A 20,669-nucleotide genomic window follows, 5' to 3' on the forward strand; every position below is an offset into this window, starting at 1 on the left:
ATTTTGGGAAACCATATTTAGTAACTCTGCTTTAGCAGTACTGCCACCAGTAACATCGCCATTGTTATCACACAGTGAAGATATTGACTGCATCTTGCTGCTGGTGTACTTAACATACAACCAGAATCTCTTTGGGTTTTCTGCCAGACAGAATTTCATTGTGGAAACTATTAAAATCATCTCACATTGAAGTTCATGCTGAATTCCTAGCTTCTGTACAACTTGGCAATCTTGGGGGGTCTTGCATTCTTTTAAATTTGGCATGCTTTTTTGTACATAATTTTGACCCTCAATGTTTGGGACACCCTGCATATTCTGCAAGGCACTTACAGAGCACAGTGGAATGTACTACGTATCAATACTAGCAATTGTAAGTCCTATTCCATCTGCATATTGAGGGAGGGAAAAATGGTTGCCTTTATGGTTTAGTAAGCACTCTAAAACTCTCTTATCCTATTCTTGTGATCCCTGTGCAATATACACTGCCTATCAAAAAAAGTGAAGCATTCAGAAGATCTGGTCAGGTGCCAATGTAACTTTGTACATGTACACACTATTGCTGGGTATGTAAATGATTTAGAGTTGCAGTCCTCTGTGACAGGTAGAACACGATATTGCACTTCTTCTATTGTTAAGAAGAATGGTACAATGACCCTTCGACATACATGCATGTCCAAAGGAACAGTGTATCATTTTTTTTTTAATACCACAGGCACTTCAGTATTGTATCTATCCACCGATATCAGGCAGTGACTTTCAATTAAAATGTCCTTCCCTATACAGGAATTATATGATGTGTATACAAGTACAGATTGTGATGCAGGAATGACAAGATATGGAAGTTTGGGTCTGGCCACGAGTTGTGCACAGATAGTGGTTAAGGTGACCGCTCACGTAAAGCAGGAAATTCGGGTTCAAGTCATGGACTGGCACAAATTTTCATTGTCATGATTGCCTTATACAGCTGATTACTGTCCATATTCACAACTGCAAATAAATTTCACGTACAGGTAGAACAGCCACCAGAGTGCATTAGTGTTGTTAGCAGACTTGGAAGGGTACATATAATGGGTGTGAACAGCACCACATGTTGAGTGATCACTGTGAAGGACACAGATATGCTGCATACTCGTGAGAGACAACATTACCGGTATCTGATAGTGTCTGAAAAGGGCCTCACAGTGGGTCTCTAGCCATTTGATCGAATCATGCTCTATCCAGATTTTTTGGGCAGTGTTGGTCAGCATGGGAACATGAGAGCACTCATACTTGTCACCAAGGTTCAAGTCAATCATATCTGACCATAACAAGGGAGGATCACTATATTGTGCTCCAAGCACATCATAACCCATTCACAATTGCACCTGTCATTAGAGAACAAGCAATGGACTCCCTGCAACATTCTGCATCATGCGTGGACAGAGGCTTGCAGAAACCAGACTAGGGAATTATCAACCTCAGGCTGCCATTAAAAGCACACTGTGTTTGGTGTGGTGTTGTGACTGGGAATCATCGACTGATGATGAATTATGTAGTATTTGGAGAGGCACAGCAGTGTTATTCTTTGTGTCATGATCTGGGGAGCCAGCAGGTATAATTTCAGGTCATGGTGGTTAACAATTGAGGGAACTGATAGCACAATGGTACGTCACCGATACCCTACATCCTCATGTGTTTCCTCTCATGCAACAGTACATGGTGCCATTTTTGAACAGGTCAGCACTTGTCCACACAAGGCATAGGTCTCTGTGAACTGTCTGTGTGATTTTAAGCTACTCCCATGTCCAGCAAGATCGCCAGATCTGTCCCCGATAGAACATGTGGAGAACCAGCTTGGACGTCAACTCTGTTCCAGTGCCAGTATACAGGATATCACAGACAAGATACAACATTTGTAGCCCACTTTGACTCAAGGGAGGGTACAATGGGTTTATGACATCCTTCCTAACCAAATAAGTGCACGTATCCAGGCCAGAGGGCGCGCACTGTCATACTGGTAGCTACTAAGTTCTTTGTAAAATTGACTCGATTTGTAATCACTGCAGTAACATTACATATTCTCTGAACCCATGATGTTTCGTTTTGTTCCCTCCTCCCCTTCAGGGTGCTTCAGTTTTCTGTCTGGCAGTGTATATTATTGAGCCAGTTGTCGCACAGTCTAGCAGAATTTGTGATGCATACTATTGTCAACTGTTGTACAGTAATAGTCTCATGCATGAATAAATTTGTAAATGTGGAATCTAATATTTCAGCATTCTGTCTGTTGTATTCAGTTTCAGCACCATATTGATGCACAAGATATTGGGTAGAAGGTTTTGATCTGATCACTGACTTTATAGATTACCAACATTTCCTAGCATTTACCCTATATCTTTCACCTGGATCTGACTGTGGAAATTATTGTAGACCTGGTGCATAGGTCTTTTGCAGATGCATGATCTGCCATTTACTTTTTTCTATTGGTGTTCCTACATTACCTTTGTAATGAGAGTATTTCTGCAACATTCTCCAAATGAAGAAATGAAACCAAGATGGATAATTAGCTTTTATTACTCTTCTTGGTTTATTTATTTAGACTGCAGCTTACATCATCTTGGAGTTTTAATATTAATTCTTCTACATTTTTTGAATTTGAATAAAATCTTCTACATCTATAATGAGTGAGATAGCACAGTGGAAAGGCAGTGGTTCAAATCCCTGTGCACCCATCCAGAGTTAGGTTTCCTGTGATTTCTTTAAATCGCTTATGGCTTCTTTGTGAGTATCATCCCTGTAATAGCATCATGGTCACTAACCCTTTCTTTTTTGGTGACATTCTTGAAAATATCAGCTCTGCTTGTAGAAAGAAAGTCTAAAATATTTTCTTATGCTTGTGGCCTGTCACACTAATTGCTGTTGTTGCATGCTTGTGCATGGCGTGATTTTATATATGTGACACATAGTGAGAGGGAGTCAAAGAGGTAGTATGTGGCCCTATGGGTGCATTTCCTCCTGGTAGAAATGTATTACCAAAACACAAGAAATGCTGTGTATTCCCACCAACTCCATGCCACTAGCCCCTGGGCAATGGGTACACTGGAAGTACATGGCTAAGTTATGCAGGAGCGAAAAAGTGAGTCTTTCATGCAAAATCATACAGATTGTGCAAACTCAGCAGCAGAGGCAAATTCTTCAACTATAGTCTCGTATGTGCTCATGCCTCAACTGAAGAGAGAAGTGAAGAAGAGAATGATGCTTTTTATAACGCAAAACCCAGGATGGAATAATGACAATATTATTTTTTTCATAATATTTACTTTTTATAATGAGTTAGATGAAGTATACAACAAATGGCTCAGAGGAGACTATAAGATAATTTTTGAAAATATGATAGCCAAAATTGGAAAAGAAGATGAATACCAGTCTTGTATTGGAAAGTCGTCTACATTATAAATCAAATGATAATGGGATCAGACTTTCACATTTTGCTCCCTTGAGAAATATGGTAGTGAGGTGTACAATGTTCAGTCACAAAGATATACATAAAATGATGTGGAAATCTCCAGATGGTATAACTTTAATCAAATTGACTATCTCCTAATAGATGCAAGACATCTGTCCAACCTAATGAATGTTAGAAGCTATAGGGGTGCTAATTTTGAGTCTCAATTAATAAAATATTCCAGGCCATTATAATAGCCTGGAATATTTTATTAATTGTGACAATTCTGGCCGTGAAAGGTTACATTTTATAATTTTGACTCTGACCATTACCTTTTAATAGCAGTAATCAGAATCTGAATATCTAATGCAAAAGAGGTACATGGATTTCATGCAAATAAATTCCAAGGAGCCCGAGATTGCTCAGAGATATTCTGACCTACTCAGGGGAGACCAGGCACACTTTTCTGACAATGAGAATATTGAGGAACTGTGGAAGAACCTACAAGACATCCTTACAAAAGCTGCTGACGTAGGTGTAGGAAGAGTAGATTCAGCCACACACAATGACCTGTTTGATGAAGAGTACACATGAGAAATGAGTTACAACAATTCAAAATAAGGCCTACATTAAAACACAAAGGTAAACCGTATCCGAAGATCTGCAGAAGATAGCAAGAAGAAAAGAAAAGACGGTGCACAAAAATAAACAGAGAGCATGAAAAGAAAGAACTGGAAGAAAAGGAGTAGCTGAAATGGATGAATGAGGTGAGAGCTTTTTATTGAAAGTTAAGTAAGAGCTGAAGGGATGGTGATGAATTTATGTAGAAATACAGATGGCTCAGTTACGAGTAGTGATGAAGCAATATGTAAAACATGGACAACATTTTGTCTAACTGCTGAATGAGGATTTAGCGGAGAACCAAAGAATCTTATCCTCTGTGAATACAAGGAACTCAGAAACAGAGGAACAAGCAGAAACTGCTGAGGAAGCAGAGGCAGCCATCAAGAAACTGACGAATAATAAGGCCCAGGAATGGATCTAATACAAGCAGAGCTGATTAAAAATGCAGTCTAGGAATTTGTCAAACATTTTCCCAAAATTATTTTTAAGATTTGGATTGATGAACATATTCCTGATGAATCGAACATAGGTGTCATATACCCAAAACTCAAAAAAGGTGATATCATCGTGTGCTCTAACTATAGGAGAATTTGCCTAGTATCTACAGCACACAAAATATTCTCAAATACCCTCTTTTGTAGACTTGCACCCTATGTTGAAAATGGTGTTAGTGACTATTAATGTGAAATCTGTAAAGGAAGATCTGCTATTGATCCGATCTTCACTATACAACAAATACTAGAAAAATGTGAAAAATCTGAGATTGATACACATCACCTCTTAATAAACTTCAGGCCAGCCTATGACACTATTAACAGAAGGGAGCTATATATAACAGTGGAAGAGTTAGAGACTCCTAATAAACTGATCACCTTAGTGAAAGTTACTGTGGGGACAAAAAATTGGAGTCAAGTTAAAATACAGAATATGTTATCAAGTGCTGTGACTTCAAAAAAATGGAGTAAGACTGAGAGACTCATTATCCAGCCTTCTGTTTACTATAGCCTTTGAGAAGGTTATAAGAAATGCTATAAAGAATGAAGGGAAAACTAAGCATATGTCCACAGCTAAGGAAGGTTATCCTAATAAGCCCCCATTCATAGAAAATGTTTTGTGTAAGTTAGATGTCATGAGTAGTTTCACCTACTTTGTATCTGAAGTAAGAACAATGTCAGCTTTGAAATACCAATAAGAATATTGTCCGTCTACACATGCTACCACGACCTCAGAAAACATCTGAAACCTAAGCTGCTGTTTAGGAAAACTAAAGCTAAAGCTAAAGTTTTAGTGAGGCTGCAGCTCACATACAGTGCTGAAGCATGGATATTAACGAGATTTGATGAAAATAAACTTGGTATATTTGAAAAAGAAAAAAATTTCTGGGCAAATTTTTGGGCCAGTGGGAGAAAATTGTGTCTGGAGAAGGATTTTCAGCTATGAATTATACAATCTATATAATGAACTAGACATTTGTCAGTTTCATTAAGAGTAAAAGGTTGGAATGAGAAGGATGTGTACTGAAAGCTAATTAGAGAATGATTAAGAAGATATTCAATGCAGTGCCTGAAGGAACCAGGAGAGCTGGAAGATCAAAGGTAAGATGGGTGGGAAATGTGAGAGAGGATACAAGGAAAACTTAAATTCAGAATTTGTGCAGTCTGTCACTAAACAGGAAAGAGTGGAATAATCTTCTACAGAAGTCCAAGGTTCACAAAGGGCTGTTGTGCCAATGATGATGAACATGAACACAGGAGGGATAAACAAATCAAACAATAGCTCACAGTCTAGTCTTTACCAAGATTCTGACTGACTTTAAGGAGAGAGATTAGTATACATGACACCTCACTTTGCTCTCACATCACAGATTCAGCTAGAGAATTTAAGTGTTTTCCAAATAAGTGTTGGTATATGAGATTTAACTCTAGAAAATTCTTGCCTACTTCTGATGCATACCATGGGCATTTATGCGAACAGAGGTAACTACACTCTATCGTATGGTAAAATCAGTGATATGACATACTTTCTTATTGATCCCATTTCTGTTTGTGATACTACGATGAGAGCAAATAAAACATTTGGTAAAAAATAAATGAAACTCTTCACATTATTAACAAACTACACACAGTGTATTAACATACAAATGTCTCGAATTTTAAACTCTTTCCAGCAAATTGAATGTTCACAGAAATTTCGAGCTTGCAGCCAGTCTCCATTAACTACATTCCGTGATGAGAATTTGTGCTATTTTAAATGGAATAATTGCCGACAAAGGGGGAAAAGCTAGAGATTTTGCCAGCATGATCTCTTTATCTGTGTCCTGTTTCTTGGTTTTAACTGTTAATCTGTGTGTAGAATATCCATTTTCCCTGAAACTGTATTTAAGTTGGCAAGCTCTTTAGGCCAACTATCTGGATCTGGGACTGTGTGAGCTTTGTGTTCAAGCATTTTAAGCACACTCATAGTTTGCAACGATTGATGACAACTTGATTGGAAATACAGATCCATATGAGTGGGCTTATGATAAACTAAATGCCAATAGAGGCATCACTCTTCTGTCTAACCAAAACATTCAGGAAAGGTGACATCCATATTTCTCTATTTCCACAGTGTACCAGATATTCATATGAATGGAGTTGAGGTGATGTAAAAACTTCATTACTTTATCTTCTCAGTGAGCCATACTATGAAAGTATCACCTACATATCTCCAAAATACAGTTGGCTGTTTCAAGCCCTCTGTCCTCAAAGTACTACACAAAAATATTGGCCACCAGGAAAGACAGAGCATGGCAATGCCATCATTCTGCTCAAAATATTCTTGTTTGAACATAAAGATGGTTGAGAAAAGAGCATGCTGAAACAAAACAGTGTTGATCCACCTGAAACTTATTACCAGTTAGTGCCAGAGTATCTGCAAGAGGGGCCTTTGTGAAAAGTGAGACTACATCAAAGCTAAGTAAATGGTCTGAACTGCTTAGAAGGAGAATCCCCAGTCTACTAATAAAATCAGCTGAGTTACATGTATGATGTGCTTTTGCCCACCAATGATCTCAGCAAGGAAGCAAGATGTTTGGCTTAATCATATGCAGGAACACCCTGGATGTTACTGTATGCTGATGATGTGCTACAGACCAGTGAAGATAAGAATGATCTACAACTTCAAACCTGGAATGACTGCCTTGCAGATGTAGGACTATGGTTCAATATGTTGAAAACATACTACCTTTCCACAGATTTAAATGACTCTGCAACCATCAGAATCAATGGTGTTGACCTCACAACACCAAGGACTTTTAAGTACCTGGGCTCGACAATTGCTGCCGATGGAAATCTCAGTGCAGAAATCTCCAGCCACCTTAGCAGCGCATGGCTCAAATGGTGTTCCATTACTGGAGTACTATGTGACAAGAACATTCCAAACAGGCTCAAATGAAAAGTATACTGATTGTTAATCCATCCAGTTGCACTGTATGGGGCTGACTGCTGGCCTTCAACAAAGGAAGTAGAGCAACGACTTGCTGTTATGGAGACGAAAATGCTTAGGTGGACATCGAGATTAATGTTGCATGACCACGACACGAATAATGAAGTATGCAGGCTATACGGTGTTGCACCAATAGTTCACAAAATTAGAGAAAGCCGCTTACATTGGAACGGGCATGTCCTTAGAGCAGACGAGACAACAGTGGCAAAGACTTGTTTCAATCCAAATGTAAATGGGAAATAGCCAGCAGGATGACCAAGGCAGCGATGGCTTGACACCTTGCATTAAGATCTCATGATCTCAGGCCTTCACCCTGATCAGGCACAATGATCAGCCAAAAGATCGCAAGAAGTGGTAACAATGTCAAAACAGCAGACCCCGCCAGCACACAGGACAAACGATAAGGAGGAAGAGGAAGAAGAAGAAGAGAAGAAGAAGAAGAAGAAGAAATGTAGGAGCCCCAATGTTGCTTACTATTGGCCATAAAGGTATACCTGGCCATAAAAGTAGACCTCCTTCATGAATTTTAGAAGGCCATACAGTTTTGGTAGGGCTCAACCAAGGAGTCTTAACCTCTTGATGGTCTCTGGATGTAACGAGAAAGATGTCATGACTGCAGACGTTTTCTGTTGCACGTGTCCTGTAGAATAATAATTGATCTTCCTATAAGTAGAATCACTTAGTAGACAGTATGTCTTATCAACATACAAATTACAGTTACATTTTGCCAGCCTTCAGAACCATTATATCAGGGTCCTCTCAGAGATTTCATAGCACAGCACTTTCTGTTGAGGTTAAGTTATTGTGTTAATGAGGAGCTTTCAAAACAACCCCAGCAAGTTCCTTTTCTTATTTATTCTGCAGCATCCAATGGAAGGTGTCACACGGCTTCTGATACATCACTCACAAAACTTATTGTTGCTGCAAAACTGGGGCCTTCACCTATTGCCAAGAGCATTGCATAGTCCACATTTTTCTCCATGAAGTTGACAACAGTACGTTGTGCAGTTATCCCCTGTGATGTTGACTACTATGGCAACAGATGATCAGATTTTACCTGTGAAGAACTTGCCCAATTGAACTTGGCCAAGGTCACATCATCAGCCCAATCGCATGATACAGGATAGAGGTGTGCTGCAGCTTTAAATGCAGGTGGTACAATTTATTTGAAATGGCATCCAACCTTTGTCTTATGTAACAAACCCTCTCTTGGACAATAGCACGACTATCCTTCTCCATCATCATCTGTGCAGCAGTAGTCGTAAGTGTGTCACTCTGGCAAATTTTAGTATTATGCTGTGGCCCCCAAAGTTCAATAAAAATGTTGAAGAACTATGAAGTTTTGTTCTCTTAAGATGCAGCTTGTCAAAACTCTGGACTGTGAGATCACTTCCTCCCCATACAGGCATCTGATTTGAATTTTAAAATTTTCCCAGGAAATCGAATACTCAAAGAAATTTCAGGCTTGTAGCTAATAGCCATTAACTACCTTCCATGACAATTCGACTAAGCATCTGCCAGCCATCCTCAGGTGAGCCATCAGAGACTGATGGAGACATTCTCCATTTCAAAATTTTTAGTGCACTATGAGTATTCCATGCGTGTGTTAAGATTATGATGACAGACACACCATACCAGCTCACCATTCGTTATTGCCAACAGTGTGCACTGTCATCTACACTCCTGGAAATTGAAATAAGAACACCGTGAATTCATTGTCCCAGGAAGGGGAAACTTTATTGACACATTCCTGGGGTCAGATACATCACATGATCACACTGACAGAACCACAGGCACATAGACACAGGCAACAGAGCATGCACAATGTCGCCACTAGTACAGTGTATATCCACCTTTCGCAGCAATGCAGGCTGCTATTCTCCCATGGAGACGATCGTAGAGATGCTGGATGTAGTCCTGTGGAACGGCTTGCCATGCCATTTCCACCTGGCGCCTCAGTTGGACCAGCGTTCGTGCTGGACGTGCAGACCGCGTGAGACGACGCTTCATCCAGTCCCAAACATGCTCAATGGGGGACAGATCCGGAGATCTTGCTGGCCAGGATAGTTGACGTACACCTTCTAGAGCACGTTGGGTGGCACGGGATACATGCGGACGTGCATTGTCCTGTTGGAACAGCAAGTTCCCTTGCCGGTCTAGGAATGGTAGAACGATGGGTTCGATGACGGTTTGGATGTACCGTGCACTATTCAGTGTCCCCTCGACGATCACCAGTGGTGTACGGCCAGTGTAGGAGATCGCTCCTCACGCCATGATGCTGGGTGTTGGCCCTGTGTGCCTCGGTCGTATGCAGTCCTGATTGTGGCGCTCACCTGCACGGCGCCAAACACGCATACGACCATCATTGGCACCAAGGCAGAAGCGACTCTCATCGCTGAAGATGACACGTCTCCATTCGTCCCTCCATTCACGCCTGTCGCGACACCACTGGAGGCGGGCTGCACGATGTTGGGGCGTGAGCGGAAGACGGCCTAACAGTGTGCGGGACCGTAGCCCAGCTTCATGGAGACGGTTGCGAATGGTCCTCGCCGATACCCCAGGAGCAACAGTGTCCCTAATTTGCTGGGAAGTGGCGGTGCGGTCCCCTACGGCACTGCGTAGGATCCTACGGTCTTGGCGTGCATCCGTGCGTCGCTGCGGTCCGGTCCCAGGTCGACGGGCACGTGCACCTTCCGCCGACCACTGGCGACAACATCGATGTACTGTGGAGACCTCACGCCGCACGTGTTGAGCAATTCAGCGGTACGTCCACCCGGCCTCCCGCATGCCCACTATACGCCCTCGCTCAAAGTCCGTCAACTGCACATACGGTTCACGTCCACGCTGTCGCGGCATGCTACCAGTGTTAAAGACTGCGATGGAGCTCCGTATGCCACGGCAAACTGGCTGACACTGACGGCGGCGGTGCACAAATGCTGCGCAGCTAGCGCCATTCGATGGCCAACACCGCGGTTCCTGGTGTGTCCGCTGTGCCGTGCGTGTGATCATTGCTTGTACAGCCCTCTCGCAGTGTCCGGAGCAAGTATGGTGGGTCTGACACACCGGTGTCAATGTGTTCTTTTTTCCATTTCCAGGAGTGTAGTTATAATGCTACTGAATCAAATCATTGAATAACTTAAAGTCATGTTGCAGCTACCCAGGGGTAAATTCTTCTTCATTTGTCAAATATGTAGAAGCTGAGAAGAACCATCTTCCCAAAATATATCATGAGCGAAACTTTCTTTCAGAATAAAACTGTTTGCTGGACTAAAATACGAACTCAGGACCTTTACCTTTTGCATGCAAGTGCTCTATATCACGAGCAATCGAGTTGGAAACACTTATATAGTAATGCCTAGTATATTGTTCTCCCAAGATGAAAGCAGCAACACTTTGTGACAATGGCTCCATGAAACTTTGACAGTATTACCAACTCATCCTGATCCATGACTGTTCAACAGTCACTCACAACTCACAGAAATTGATTGGAACTGGGTCCAGACATGTTGTCTATGGAGTGTTTCTCACCCCATTTCAACACAATCTGAGAATGATTGTATAGAATATTGTTGTGGTGAATGAACATTGCAGAGTGCTGTAGGTGAACAAATGGATGCACATTACTGGATAGTAGGCTCCTGTATTGTTTGAGAACGAGCAGGATGGCTTTCTCCCACTATCCATTATAATATCTGTGGGTCCTGCAACATATTGACATATTGTCAATATGTCTCATGCAAGTAGCCAGTACAAAGTCCAATCGCATCCCAGTCATACGACACACCAAACTATTTCATTCACTATAATGGTAGGCATAATCTTCCTCTCTAATAGAGCAGCTACCTCTCATTGAATTGTTATGAGAGTACATCAAAGTAAAGAGAAAGAAAGTATTACAACATACATAGAAGTGGATTTTTACATTATACTGTTAACCACAACACTGCAACTGTAACACTCACCATGTTGCTTTTTCTTCTTTCTATTTTGCAACAAACGTTGTTTCTTTGCAACATTAGCTTTATTTTCACCACTAGTTTGGAGAAGACACTTCAATTACAAGGTAAGCCATCATCAGTAGTCACTGAAAATCTGTATATGCTATCTGTATAAGTTGTCTCATTGCTCACCTGATGTGCAAATTTTATCCAAAGTGAGTAACAAAAATAAGAATCATTTTGAGAAATGCATTTTTTGTGAACAAAGAAACAGCAGTCCTCAAATGTTAAAAAGAAGATTAAAAAGCATTAAATCTGACATAATGAATATATTCCCTAACACATCCAGAAATATGAATAGTAAAACTGATTTTACTTACATATCGAATCCCTGTTAAACGCTTAGACAATGCTAAGTATGTGCCATTTAAGTAAAACAATGTAGTATGTATCTTCTCAAAAAATGGTAAACACTTTTCAGCCAATAGCATCAGTTTTGATGCTTTCTGGCATGCTTCCTCATCAGCATCACTTGTTGATGGCAGTTTATCTATGTACACTCGTAATTTCTTCATTAACCAAGTAAGTAGTAGTAGTCCTTCACATTGTGCAGAAATCATCACAAATCTTTCCTATAAAATTGAACATTTATAGTACTGAATATATCTTATGCGCAAAAAACAATGCTAAAGAACCCCCACCAACTTAAATAACACAGTAAATCAGTTAACAGTATATAATTTCAGATTAATTGTTATACAGACATAATACTGAGCTAACACTATTCACTATATCTTATGTTTAACATCTCACAGATTTCATTCGGGAGGAGCTTCACAGCATACTCGTGAATTAGTTGTATATCTTGCAGGATAACTATAGTGACCACTAGGACAGACTACAAAAAACAAGTCAATGAAAGATGACAACAATACTAGCATTTGGACCAAATTAAATATTATTAGGAGTAAAAATGTACACGGCACTATCCAATAGTTTTGAGTATTCACAACTAAAATCATAACTGCATACACCAGGTACCACTTCTGAATTACCTGTGTCTAATCCCTGTGCATCTTAGTTGTTAAATTCCTACACAAACATTCCCAGTAAAGTGCTCTCTGGGTCAATCCTACCTTCTGAGTGGTGTCAGCAATAATTATATTAATTAAAGGTGCAGAAACAGAATGATTGTAGTATAGATTCCATGGAAAATCTTGATTGCATGTATGTAGAGGAAACAAAATTATATGCCCAGTATGTGGAAGAAAATGAAATTCCACAATAGAACTGAATGCCAGCCCTTATAGTCATGATCTTAACACTATATCTGCTGTGCTAAGGAAAAACTGGTAAAATGTGGGACCCACTCCATATCACGTAATAATATAAATTTTTATCTTCCATATTAATATTTCTATTATATTTAGCTGTTGCTATCAACATGGTTAGTGCAAAGCAAATAAAAACTTGCAGTATCTTCTTCTGTGGTACTACAGTCCTTGGTGAGCCTTGGCTTCTTCAACTATTTTCCTCCATGCTTCTTGATTTTTTGCAGCTCTTTTCCACTTAATAATTTTTCTTATATCAGAAGCAGATGTGGGTCAGATGCAAAACTAATTTTTATGACATCAAATAACTTAACATATTTAATAAAAACTATGCTACAAAACTGATGCATTGAAAAACTAAAGGAGATTATAATTCACATCTTCAATGAAAAATGTTTAACTGTAGCAGAAAGGTTAATAAGTTCTCCATGCAGGAGTGAAAATTACTCAATTGAAATCACATTTCTCAACTGCTGCCATGATCAGCTATTGAACTGCTCTGCACTTCTCGATAGTAAACTAATGTGACGATGGTACATTTACTACACCCATGAGTACTATAATAATGTCCTGTCATAACCACAATCCTGTCCAAATCCAAAAGCATTGTTGTCAGTGAAGTACAGTACTTAGCACTGAAAGCACATTTATTAGGAACACCAGTGTACAAACAGAACAGAACAGGACTAGATGGAGAGTATTTCTATTTATACAAACACAGACTCTTCCAGCACATGTAAACATTACAATCATAAGACATTTAGAGAACTTTCTAGAAATAATAAATACTAAATAACAAATATTTTCTGCTGATTGCATCTGATGTGGCAGGCTACAGCACGGCAGCCACCACTACTATTCACTCCTCTGGATTGTATGCACCATACTTCGCAGCATTGCTCCCTCTCCTGGAAAGACAGTGACCTGCTATTTCTGAGATTTTCACTGCAGCCAAGTACAGCATGAGGTGTTTCATGCAGTCATCCTGAGTATTGTCCAGTTGAAACAGAAACCATGTATCCATTGCTGTTTCAGTCTCACGACTGTGAAGCAGAATGAACATTGTTTTGCTGTGTTATATGCAAATGTCATGACGGGCAGTACTGTATCCTAATCCCTCTGTTCGACACCAACACACATCGTCTTATTATAGCATTTTGTGAGGCCTTTCATCTGTGGGTGGTATCTTGTGGTGCTTTCACAATGTGAAATTACCTCTGCGAGTAGTCTTGACCGGAAAACTTTTCCACAATCAGAAATCATGACATGTGGTGCTCTGTGCTTCAAATTGATGTCTTCTACAAGAGACTTTGCAATTTTTGGAGCTTCAGCATCTGGCACAGCTTTGGTGTCAATGTAGTTGGTGAAGTACTCACAGTACAGATTTTTACCCATTGATGTCCACTTGTTTGCGTTAGAACTGAATCTATCCTATAACAGCACAGCTAGTGTTGGTGTGAAGTTCTGTCTTGGCATTCTTGTCATACAATGCTATGGCTGGAGAAGATGGTAGCACCTCTTTAAGTACAAAACATCTTTCCTGCACCTTATTCCAGGAAAATTTGCTGTCTCGCTGCAGTAGTTCTTGCAAGGGATATGCCTTGGTACAGCAGTGAATCACTGGTGGTGCGAGCATATTCCAAGAAAACTTCTCACATCATGAATGTGTCAAGATGTCAGAAAATTCATGACTGCTCATATTGCCTCTGGATCATGACAGACTCCCTTGTCATTAACTAGGTGCCTCAAGATTTTTATTTCATGGGAGACAAAGTGGCACTTTTTCAAATTCAGGTGGAGGCCTGCAGTAAGAACACACTTCCAAATGGCTGTGAGCCAACTTAGGTGTTCTTCAAATGTCTTTGAAAACACAATGATGTCATATAAATAGCAAAGTCAAGCTGTCCAAGCAGATTATCTGTCATATGTTGAAAGGTTGCTAGGGCATTATATATTCAAACAGTATAACAATGAACTCATAGAGGTCATCAGGTGTTATAAAGGCAATCTTTTAACTCTTAGAGGCAGTCTTTTCTGGTCAGACCTGTCAACCTGGACTTGCCAGTAGCCTGTCTGCATGCCCATAGTTGAGAAATACTTTGCTCTCTTCAAGCTGTCTAGGGTGCACGGCAATGGAGAAACATCATCTTTCATGATTTTGTTCTGTTTTTATAGTCAACACAGAAATGCCATGTGCCATCCTTCTTCTACCACAGCAGAGGACCAAGTACTCTCAGATGGTATCTTCTCCATTTCCAAATTATGTGTCATTCAGCTGGCGACACACGATATGAGTGCTGGCTGGTTGGTGGATGATCTCCATTGTTGATATGGTGTTTTACCATAGGCCCCTTGGTATGTCTTTTCCCCCACCTGGATTTGAAAGCACCAAAAAATTGGCGCGGATTGGCTTACACTCACCAATGTTGTTCCTCAGTCAGGCCAAATCTTTTTGACAGTTTCATAGTAGGTTCCTCCAAAATTTCATCTGTAATGGGAGTAGAGCATGTTTCTTCAAAGATGGCACACTGAGCTGCCTGGATTGGTTTGACTGTTCCAATGCATATACCTTCTGGTTTGAGTTGTTGCTACTCATGACAATTAGTGATCCAAAGTTTTCCTTGGCCACACCTGTAATACTTAAAATTGTCACTGGTATGAGGATTTCTTTTATGAGCCTGAGTATTTTTTTTTCCAATCGAAAAAACCTTCACAGTTTAACTGAGTATCTAGACTGATGACTGGCTCTGCCAAGAGCAATTTCGTTATGTGTGCTTGTTGGAATAGCATCACCAGTCTCAAGCTCTGATCTTCCACAATCTACAACTGCTTGTGATGTCTACATTCTGTTGAACAACAAATTCGAAGGCCGGTGCTCTGTCATTGATAGTCATTCTTGTAATACATATTCCTGTTGGCTAGATGTATTTCCCATTTGCGACCTTCAGCACAATTGCTTTCTTATTGTGGAGCATAGTCTTCCTCAGCTGGCAATGAACAGTATTTCATATTAAAGAGAAAGAAGGCACCAAGTCAACTCGTGCCTTGACAGTTCGAATGTCAATGATAACGTCAGTTAGATTTCCTGAAATATTAGTAACTGTCATCCACTGAGGATTTTAGTCTGTGGTGGCCTCATCTCCACAGGTTGGTTGGTTGGTTGATTGCTTGGTTTGGGGTCATCAGTCCCATCGGATTAGGGAAGGATGGGGAAGGAAGTTGGTCATGCCCTTCCAAAGGAACCATCCTGGCATTTGCCTGAAGTGACTTAGGGAAATCATAGAAAACTTATCTCAGGATGGCTGGGTGCATGTTTGAACTGTTATCCTCCCAAACACCTGTTCTTCTGCAGGGCATTATACTCACAAGAGGAGTTTGTTGTATCTGTGTTGGTCGTATGCTCAGTTGTTGTTTGAAGGTTGTTGCATAGGAGAATTGGTTGAGTCCACTCTTCATGGCACATTCGGATAGTGGCAACAATTGTTGCTAATAATCAATACATCTCTTCTTCAACGTTCTCTATTGCCTCCTAATGCCTAGTGTTGAAATTCATAGCTGCTATCTCTTGTGTATTTGATCCATTATTTCTGGATGCCATAAATTGCTGTCTCTCTTCTGTTACTACCTGGTGTATGAGAGAGGCCAGGTTGTGATGGCCTTTCACAGCTGCCATAGGGACCACATTTTGGAGTGAGTCATACCTCTTTTGTCCGACTCTCTCTCTCTCTCTCTCTCTCTCTCTCTCTCTCTCTCTCTCTCTCTCTCTCTCTCTTTCTTTTTTGCTGCATTTTCTTGATCTGCTGGCACCTCTTGATGAATTCCTCTATTGTGGTGACTTCCTTTGTCAGAAGAGATTGTTAAATGTCTTCTGTGCCTCCTTTCAACAAATGTGACATTTTGTTGGATTCTATCATATTTGGATTCACAATGTGGCATACGGCCAAAACATTCTGTATGTAACACTGACATTTCCTAACGATGTAGGGCACTGTCTTTCAATTGTTCTTGTGTTAAGCAGAGTTGCTGCTGATTGTCAGCAATTGTTCTTTTTTTCAATTTGGCCTGGAATTTGTTCCAACTATTGAGCTTCTGTTCATTGTTCTTGAACGACTACTGGGTTGTACACATTTGCCAAGCACATCATGTCATCCTACCTATTTTACTTGGCAAGTGTCAGTTGAACCTTTCAGCAAATTTGATAGGATCCCAACCAGCATCTCCAAAAACACTGATGAAAGCATGACACGTAGCTGACTTACTGTTGTTTTTGAGTCCACTCATCTCTGAATATATGGACACTATCACTGATGTGGCACTGGTATTTCATTTCCTTTCCATGAATTCAATGGCTTTTACAATGCGTAATTGGAGCCATGGTGATGCAGATGTATTGACGTACCTGGTGTTTTGACTAAATAGTCCCACATCTAACCACAATCAACTCCAAATCCAAAAGTAGGGATGCCAATGTCGTATAACACTTAGCAATGAAAGCACATTTATATGGACACCAAGGTATAGACAGCACAATACTGTCTCCTGGATAGTGTGCGCTGATATTTATACAAACGCTGAATATTCCAGAATATGCAAATGTAACTAACATAATAAATTTTGAGAAACTTCTAGAAATGATAAATACTACATAACAAATATTTCCTACTGATCGGATCGGAACTGGCGATGCACAGTACACAGGCCAGTGACCCTAACCACTGCTACACACTGCACACAGCACAGTCTGTGGCAAAAAGACTACATGAAACTCAAGACTTGAGTGAGGAAAGTCTGCTTGCTGTAAGTGGATGGAGATGCACATAATACTTACAGATTTGCTTGGAACTTTTCTCAGTGACTGGTCAACCATTACAATTCCAGTGTACTCCTCTCCTAGTGTTTGAAAACCACTTAATGTAGTTAAAGCGTAATACAGGTTTCTTGAACCAAGTGAAGTCCATTTACTGTATTTACGAAACCAATGACTGCCTAAGAAATTAAGAATAAGTAATATTAGTAATTGTGGATCACACAAAATTTTATTTGATAAACAGACATAAAAAACTAATCTTAATCACTGAAGTAAGGATCACTGATTCAGTGCACATATGAATGCTGTTTGAAGGTTACTTATCAGGGCAGAATCATAAAATACTATAGACACCTCATTATAATTTTGAGATCTTAATGTTGTGGCTATAAATATTGAGCCCAGTGATACTGATCTGTAACATAACCCAACACTCTTCTTGTCGTGGACTTCAGTCCTGAGACTGATTTGATGCAACTCTCTATGCTACTCTATCCTGTGCAAGCTTCTTGATCTTCCAGTACTTACTGCAGCCTACATCCTTCTGAATCTGCTTAGTGTATTCATCTCTTGGTCTCCCTCTACGATTTTTACCCTCCACACACCCCTCCAATGCTAAATTTGTAATCCCTTGATGCCTCAGAACATGACCTACCAACCAGCCCCTTCTTCTTGTCAAGTTGTGCCACAAATTCCTCTTCTCCTCAATTCTATTCAATAACTCCTCATTAGTTATGTGATCTACCCATCTAATCTTCAGCATTCTTCTGTAGCACCACATTTCGAAAGCTTCTATTCTCTTCTTGTCCAAACAATTTATCGTCCATGTTTCACTTCCATACATGGCTACACTCCATACAAATACTTTCAGAAACGACTTCCTGACACTTAAATCTATACTTGATGTTAACAAATTTCTCATCTTCAGAAACGCTTTCCTTGCCATTGCCAGTCTACATTTTATATGCTCTCTACTTCGACCATCATCAGTTATTTTGCTCCCCAAATAGTAAGACTCCTTTACTATTTTTAGCGTCTCATTTCCTAATCTAATTCCCTCAGCATCACTTGACTTCATTCGACCACATTCCATTATCCTCGTTTTGCTTTTGTTGATGTTCATCTTATATCCTCCTTTCAAGACACTATCCATTCTGTTCAAATGTTCTTCCAAGTCCTTTGCTGTCTCTGACACAATTACAATGTCATCGGCGAACCTCAAAGTTTTTATTTCTTCTCCATGGATTTTAATACCTACTCCAAATTTTTCTTTTGTTTCCTCCACTGCTAGCTCAATATACAGATTGAATAACATCGGGGACAGGCTACTACCCTGTCTCACTCCCTTCCCAACAACTGCTTCCCTTTCATGTCCCTAGACTCTTATAACTGCCATCTGGTTTCTGTACAAATTGTAAATAGCCTTTTGCTCCCTGTATTTTACCCCTGCCACCTTCAGAATTTGAAAGAGAGTATTTCAGTCAACATTGTCAAAAGCTTTCTCTAAGTCTACAAATGCTAGAAACATAGGTTTTCCTTTCCTTAATCTATTTTCTAAGATAAGTCGTAGGGTCAGTATTGCCTTACGTGTTCCAACATTTCTATGGAATCCAAACTAATCTTCCCCGAGGTCGACTTCTACCAGTTTTTCCATTCATCTGTAAAGAATTCACGTTAGTATTTTGCAGCTGTGACTTATTAAACTGATAGTTTGGTAGTTTTCACATGTCAACACCTGCTTTATTTGGGATTGGAATTATTATACTCTTCTTGAAGTCTGAGGGTATTTCGCCTGTTTCATACATCTTGGTCACCAGATGGTAGAGTTTTGTCAGGACTGGTTCTCCCAAGGCTGTCAGTAGTTCCAATGGAATGTTGTCTCCTCCCGGGGCCTTGTTTTGACTCAGGTCTTTCAGTGCTCTGTCAAACTCTTCACGCAGTATCGTATCTCCCATTACATCTTCACCTACATCCTTTTCCATTTCCATAATATTGTCCTCAAGTACATCGCTCTTGTATAGACCCTCTATATACTCCTTCCACCTTTCTGCTTTCCCTTCTTTGCTTAGAACTGGGTTTCCATCAAAGCTCTTGATATTCATGCACGTGGTTCTCCTTTCTCCAAAGGTCTCTTTAATTTTCCTGTAGGCAGTATCTATCTTACCCCTAGTGAGATAAGCCATCCCTGCTTAGCCATTTTACACTTCCTGTCAATCTCATTTTTGAGACGTTTGTATTCCTTTTTGCCTGCTTCACTTAACTGCATTTTTGTATTTTCTCCTTTCATCAATTAAATTCAGTATCTCTTCTGTTACCCAAGGATTTCTACTAGCCCTCGTCTTTTTACCTACTTGATCCTCTGCTGCCTTCACTATTTCATCCCTCAGAGCTACCCATTTTTCTTCTACTGTATTTCTTTCCCCCATTCCTGTCAATTGTTCCCTTATGCTCTCCCTGAAACTCTGTACAACATCTGGTTTAGTCAGTTTATCCAGGTCCCATCTCCTTAAATTCCCACCTTTTTGCAGTTTCTTCAGTTTTAATCTACAGTTCATAACCAATAGATTGTGGTCAGAGTCCACATCTGCCCCTGGAAATGTCTTACAATTTAGAACCTGGTTCCTAAATCTCTGTCTTACCATTATATAATCTGATACCTTCTAGTATCTCCAGGATTCTTCCATGTATACAACCTTCTTTTATGATTCTTAAACCACGTGTTAGCTATGATTAAGTTATGCTCTGTGCAAAATTCTACCAGATGGCTTCCTCTTTTATTTCTTACTCCCAATCCATATTCACCTACTATGTTTCCTTCTCTCCCTTTACCTACTCTCGAATTCCAGTCACCCATGACTATTAAATTTTCATCTCCCTGCACTAGCTGAATAATTTATTTTATCTCATCATACATTTCATCAATTTCTTCATCACCTGCAGAGCTATTTGGCATATAAACTTGTACTACTGTAGTGGGCATGGGCTTCGTGTCTATCTTGGCCACAATAATGCGTTCACTCCAACACTTTTACTACACACAAAATGATGGTGTTCAGTTCAAGGTA

The 20,669-nt window shown here is 40.1% G+C and overlaps 1 protein-coding gene across 5 annotated transcripts in view; it reads right to left on the bottom strand.

Annotated features, from left to right (window-relative positions):
- The window catches only part of LOC126184591 (peroxisome biogenesis factor 10-like), a 121,589-nt gene that overhangs the window by 61,268 nt on the left and 39,652 nt on the right, over nucleotides 1-20,669 (bottom strand). For all 5 annotated transcript variants that reach the window (XM_049927030.1, XM_049927031.1, XM_049927029.1 and 2 more), the window contains exons 3-4: nucleotides 17,626-17,783; nucleotides 11,847-12,098 (exon numbers count right to left, since the gene is read on the bottom strand). In XM_049927030.1, the coding sequence (XP_049782987.1) occupies nucleotides 11,847-12,098; nucleotides 17,626-17,783 (410 nt within the window). The remainder of the gene's footprint in view (nucleotides 1-11,846; nucleotides 12,099-17,625; nucleotides 17,784-20,669) is intronic.

This window comes from Schistocerca cancellata, chromosome 4 (assembly GCF_023864275.1).
Source record: "Schistocerca cancellata isolate TAMUIC-IGC-003103 chromosome 4, iqSchCanc2.1, whole genome shotgun sequence".
Lineage (NCBI taxonomy): Eukaryota > Metazoa > Arthropoda > Insecta > Orthoptera > Acrididae > Schistocerca > Schistocerca cancellata.